The sequence below is a fragment of the Gambusia affinis genome, linkage group LG03 (assembly GCF_019740435.1).
Source record: "Gambusia affinis linkage group LG03, SWU_Gaff_1.0, whole genome shotgun sequence".
Taxonomy (NCBI): Eukaryota; Metazoa; Chordata; class Actinopteri; order Cyprinodontiformes; family Poeciliidae; genus Gambusia; species Gambusia affinis.
Window position 1 is genome coordinate 6,711,711 of NC_057870.1, and position 6,629 is coordinate 6,718,339.

At 40.0% G+C, this 6,629-nt stretch overlaps 1 protein-coding gene across 10 annotated transcripts in view; it reads right to left on the bottom strand.

The window, feature by feature from the left end:
• fbrsl1 (fibrosin-like 1) overlaps positions 1-6,629 on the bottom strand; it is a 348,347-nt gene that overhangs the window by 247,662 nt on the left and 94,056 nt on the right. For all 10 annotated transcript variants that reach the window (XM_044112685.1, XM_044112683.1, XM_044112688.1 and 7 more), the window contains exon 2: positions 1,274-1,492. In XM_044112685.1, coding sequence (XP_043968620.1) covers positions 1,274-1,492 — 219 coding nt within the window. The remainder of the gene's footprint in view (positions 1-1,273; positions 1,493-6,629) is intronic.

Genomic DNA, 6,629 nt, shown 5'->3' on the forward strand with positions numbered 1-6,629 from the left:
CACCCATTTTATCAGGACACATTTACAGGGCCTGTCAAAAATGTTCGTACCCTTTGAACTTTAGAGGAAGTTCATTGTTGAAAGAAAGTCAGTAACAAGTGTGGTGGACCTCTGGTATTTGCAGGGGGTTGAGTACCACAGCCACCCACGAAGAGCTAAAATCCACAAATATTAGAGGCCAGTGCTAAAAACAAACAGTGCTCATTTTTCAGAAATCAAACACCAAATATGCCTTAAAATAAATGAATGTGAACAGTGGAAGCCGTCTTAGCACAAGACGCTAACGTCTGCAGTCTTACTTATCGCTGCTCTAGGAGCTACAGCCAATCAGTGAACAAAGGAAATGACTGGTGTGCAGGGATTGGCTGTTTAGCAAACACCAGCCAATAGAGTGTCAATTAGCAATGCACTGAGGGAATTCAGTTTCCCAAGCTGGATTTTTTTCATGTGCTCTACAAAAGACCAACAAATAGACAAATTTTGCGTGAATAATTTGGAGTTAAATTCCACAGTACATATTTGCGAGTAGTTGAAGCCACAAATACTGAACCGCACCTAAGTGGGGGTGCACTGTATTTGCTACAAGCCATGTAGGGAACACAACAAAAATATGGACTAAGATATGGACTAAGGTGCTGTGGTCAGATGTGACCAGAATCTTTTTTTTTAGTCAACATAGAAAACACTAACAGTGACTGAAAACTAACATCCTGAACAAAGCAACCCCACTGTGAAACATGGTAGTGGATGTATCATGCTGTGGTAATGTGCTTTCCATTAGTAGGAATAGGGAAACTGATCAAAGTTGATAGGGATAAATATAACACATATGGCTACATTTGTTGACGGCCTTTGAAAAACTGGCAGTAACTGAACTCAAGCGTGAAAGTTCACCTGAAAGTAATTGGAACTTTAAATTGCAAAGAAAGGTGGTTTATTCAACAGACTGACACTAATGACCACTCCAGAAAATGTAAACACAAGCATCCATCAAATAAATAAAAAAAAAAGACTGCAGTTTGCAAACCAGAAATGTGATATAAAATCCTTGCAACAACAACTGATGAAACATCCTACATCCTACTAAAAAGTCACATAAGACAGCAAAAAGTGAAAGGTCAGTAAATTCACTCATGAATCTGAACGGTGTACAAAAGCAACACTCTCTCCCCATCAGACCTCTCATCTACCTACAGCCAACACTTTAGACCTTACCAGGCCTCCGTTCAAGTGGGCCTGACTGGAACCATACAACCCAGAAGTAAACGCCTACCGTTTTGTTCTTCTTGGAGTACGTCTTCTTCAGCAGCCTCTCGTTCATCCTCTCCTGCTCCCGCTGAGCGTGGTGCAGGAAGCCGTTCTCCAGAGGGTCCACCGCCGGCTGGACGTTCTCCTCCTCCTCCTTGTCCTCGTCTTCCTGCTGTTGCTGCTTCGTCGTCTTCTTCTCCTTCCACCACTCCTTCGTCTCCTTCTTCATGACACCGGTCTTCTTCTACAGACAAAGAAGATATCACGGTCAGACTTCGGCAGATGCTCGTGCATCCAGAAATTAAAACTATATAAACAGCATGAGTAGGGTATAAAAAAAAAAGAACCTCACATGTATTTGTTACAGGATTTTATTACAAGACCACGTTCAGCGTCTTGGTGAAATTTTCAATACCTCGAGTGGCATGTTGTCGTAAGAAGTTATATTTGAAGTTTGAACACAGCAGACATATGGACAGAAGAGACAAAAATGTTAGTTTTTGGCCTATGTACATGTAGAGGAACCCTGCATGAAAAGCTTGTAAGAGGCCACTACTTGACTTGAAACTTGAGACTGAAGTGGAGGTTCACTTTCCAGTCTGTCAAGCCATGAATGTTAATGTTCACAGATGTTCTCCGTTCAATCTGACTGAGATTCAGCAATTTTATAATGAAGAAAAGGCAAAAGATTCTGTCTTTAAATGTGTTAAGCTGATGGAGACATATCCCTAAACACTAGAAGCTAAGTTTAGAGCAACAAAGCTACTCCAATTTTCCAAATAGACTAATAATAAGGTGACTACTGAAGATAATTGATTACCTTGAATGGTACTCAAGGGTGTAAAATAATTCAAAACACACACACACACAAAAAATCACAAAACTGTACAGTGAATTTTGTGGACGAAAGTTAACATTTGAACAGTGCAAAACCACAAAATGTTACCACCTCTTATTGTCTAGTTTCTAGTGCAAATATCTTAGAACATTAAAAATAAGACAAGATTAGCTTACTAGTATTTCTTCAGCAAGATATAGGAGCTTGTTTTAATGCTAATGCTAATGCTAATGCTGATGAGTACTACTTCCACTGGCAGATAATTTCACTTTTATCAAGACTTTAAGAAATTATTGACTTAAAACAAGGTGACACGTCTAGTTTTACCTCCTTACTTAGATATCTGCATTAGAAACTAGACCAAAAATAAATAGCATGCAGTTCAAGAGGTAGGAATAATTCGCAAAGCGCAATCAGAATCCGGCATCCAGTGACGGACGGATCAATGCAAAACTCGTGTCAGATTTGCAGTCTCGAACATTTCAAGGATTTTCCTAAAAACCTTGAAATGATGGCGCTGGCGGCTCCGTGAAAAGCAGCGGCTCACGCTGCCTTCCAACGAGAACAAAGGCGGGAGTATGTAGATGGATAGCCGGACTGGCAGGAGATAAACGTGTTGAAAGAAAGGATGGTGGGTGTGCCGCAGCTGGCAAACAGTCAAGTGCACGGCCCCTTTCACTTCTGGCTTATAGAAAGCAAGCAAACACTAGAGCGGAGAGCGGCGATGCTAAACCTCCTCTTTTAAAGTCATCTTTAATCCTGTCAGCAGCAGAACAATGCTGTACTGGAGAACATAATCACTTTATGGCTCAGATATAATGAGCTTATGATATGAAGTGCTCCTTTATTGCACACTGCAGAAAATATAGTTGCTTCACAGTTCAACTATGACCAAGCAATTCCCCTCTTTAACTAATCGTTCCTTTCATAATTCGGCTACAGCCCGGGTTGAACCAGTGTTTGCTCGTAGGGATTCAAAAACAATTTAGCACAGCCTGATATCAGACTCTGAGTTGTTGTTGTTTTTATTTTACCTCCTCCAATAAATCCACAGAGAATGCTAAATATAGGGAGAAGAAATATTTTCACTTCAAAGTGTTATATTAGTTACTGTAAGGGCTCAAGCTTGTTCTCTTTCATCAAACCTGACGTTACTGTGGAAGACATAAATCAAATTATCGTGGATGCATCATTTCCTGTGAGACGGCAACAAGCCTGGTGGAGATTTCAGCCGTCGTCGTCACAATTAGCACCGTTTGACGTTGAAGCGCAGCAAAGACCTGCAGCCACGTCAGAACTATTAGTTTGTTTTGATTCTGAGATTGGAAGTGTTGGACTCTGTACACATTTGAAGTCGATGCAAAAAGTGGAAACATCTCTGATTATGCAATGTCAAAAGGATAACTCTAAGTATCTTTCACTAGCCAAGTGACATTTATCTAGTAGAGTTCAACTCAGAAATGAATGCATCTGAAAAGAAAACGTTTTTAACAGAATAAACAGGGGTACAATAACCTGCTTCGTGAAGTATGCATAGCCTTGGATTAAACTTTGTTAAGGCACATTCCATTTTAGCACTTGGTGTTCTTTTTTAGGAGTCTATCAACATGCCACATCTAGACTTGGCAACAGTTTTCTTCTCTACTTTTGCACATGTTCTCCAAATATAACTAAATTACGAGAGCTTCTCTTTTCCACAGCCCGGTCCAGATGACCCCCACAGATTTTCCAAGTCTTTGGTTCTGAACTCGTCTTAGATCATTTTAAGACTTTTGTTTTTCTTCAGGTGAAGTCATTACACAGAGAGAGAGAGAGAGAGAGAAAGAGAGAGAAAGAGAGAGATTTTTTTATTTGAATTTGAATGTTTGAACCTACTGTGATGGCTAGAAATTACATCTTTTTTTTTTTTTTTATTTAAACATATTTGGTAACCTTCCTACAACTCGTTCCTTTCAACAATGAAATGCGTAGGACTCCAGGATCTATGCAAACAAATTGCTTCAGTGAAAAGACTCAAGTAGGTAACTGTGAAGGAAAGTCTAGTGGGACATGTTGGCTTAATTATAATTCTGAAGGAGTCTAAACCAGTTCAGTGGTTTAGACATAACCAGTCGGGTCAGACCGGAAAGAACTTCGCCAGATAAATGGTTGGTTTATGAGTCTCTGCCCTCAAACACCAGCAGGCAACCAGAGAAGATGGCTGCCACATTTACTGATAACGAAGGAGTATCTATTGAGAACGTCCACTAATCAAGTGATATTATGGATCATGTTAGTGGTGTAGCTATAGAGAGCAGAAAATAACTGTGGAACTAAAGCACCATTTTTTATCTTGTTTGACCAAATTCTAACTAGGGATGCACCGATCCACTTTCTTCTCTTCCGATACGATACAGATATCACAGGTTTGGTATTGACTGATACCAATCTGATACAGAAAAAACAGTGCTGAAGGTTTCGTTTTTAGAAACAATAAATCTACTAAATTACAAGTTTACTTGATAACTGCGCATCAGTTCAGCACTTCAATACACCAACAGCTTCACAAGCTTGGTCAAACATGTAAAAAAGCAACTTTAATTTGTTCAGTCAGCGCAATTAGGAGTACAAGAGCCAAAGAAACTGAACCTTACATGTTAACATGTTTGACTACATCGGACAAACATGTTAAAAATAAACTGCAACAAACCTTCCACATGGTTCAGAAAGTGCAATTAGTTGGGAATTCTAAATATAACATAAATAAATAAGTCAGAAAGCGTGACGTCACTCACAGCACAAAGGATAGAATTGGATTGAGTAGATGAGCCTTTATGTATCAGGTGCATTTTCACAATATCCAATCTGGAATGTTTTCCAATATCAGGACCGATACGGATGTTAATATCGGATCGGTGCATCGCTAATTCTATGGTATGCAACTAAAACCTGGATGTTAAAACATGGCCTTTTCCAGCCTGGAATTGGTCATTGTTTGAGCACGCGCCACCTGCCTTGAGTCGACAAAATTAAAGTCTGAATTGACTTATTTCTGAAGAATTAAATCAACATCTATTTAGGCAAATGTTGAGTACATTCGACATTTTTTAACTAAAGTGTTTCGTCAGCAGTTTTTTAGGCTAGACAGTTTCCCCCCTCTGCTCTCTGGCACAAACAAGTAACCGGAGACTTTCTCTTGTTATTTAAACCTTAAAATGGACGTGAGAGGAACTGTTTAAGCTTTATGACAGAAATGCTGGCAGAATTGAACTCAGTTCAGGTTGATTGGTGTGAGCTGAAGTAGACAGAGCACAGCGTGTTTTGAAACAGTAACCTTACAGCCTAACGCTCTCAGTAGACACCACAGCTGCCAGCAGCTGGACAAGGCTAACTGATGTATAAGCATCTAGCTAAAACCACAAAAACGTAGCCCAAATGAAGCAAAACGATCTGGCCAACGTTGGAAAGTTAGCAGATGGTGTGACACTTTCTATCGCAACAGGTGTCCATGTGTCAGCAACTGAACACACACACAGACACACACAGATTTAGCATTTCCTTCTCTGTAGATTTGGGAGTTAAAAAAAATCACTCAAACATTCTGGAGGCTGGGTGCGACACTTGCGGCATTTTTATTTATTTTTTGCTGTGCAAGGGAAACACTTGATTACTCACATGCTGTGCTAATTAAAGCGGCGCCAAATAAAAGATTAAAACCACCAAGGCTTTTGTATTTGGGGGGAGTAATTATTGTATCAGTCTTGTCATTTTACTCTTGTGAAATACATTTTTAAACACTGACAAACGGTTTGTAAGCAAAGCCCCGCTCACAGTTTGACACCACTTTGACAGCACGGTTAAACATTATCTCGCTGACATCCCAGCAGCACAAAGCAGCTCTTCTCACCTCATCTAGAAACACAATCATTTCTCACGAGGGACCAGATGGTATTAACAGGCTACTTGTCATGCCATTCATCACCTGGAGGGCCATATTTAAAGAGCTGTTACGCCAGTGCATGTAACAGAACCAGGATTTTTACTCCATTAAGTCAGAGCTAAATATCAACTGTGACTGTCTGTCAGCCATGATGGAGGGCAGGCTTCCTTCTCTGCGGTTATTAATAGAAACATGGACTTTGTGCAGCAAATCCCTGTGGTTACTCTGTCTTTCAATAAGCTGTAAAAGTAATAGTGCCACTGCAATTTTGCTAAAAGGAGTTAATTAGCACAACCAGGGTGGTGCATTTGTCATTTAACACTTTATCTTTATTCAAAGAGAGCTAATTATTAGTCCTAAGAGATGCGTAGAAAAATTGTCCAGTAATCAAAACTGGGCCATTTTCAGGTCGAAAAGTTCCCCCTGCACTTCACAATAGTGGTCCTGCCATTTATAAGTGCTAAGAAATCACACCAATAGCAACAGATTGCAGATCAAAAGCTGTTACAACCAGCAAAAGACGGGAAAGCAGTTACTTTTAGTGTTAGTAAGGGGAAGCAACGAGATGAAGAAGCTATTTTAAGCAGTATTTTCTAGAGCGAAGGTACCCAAACTCTCCCATGT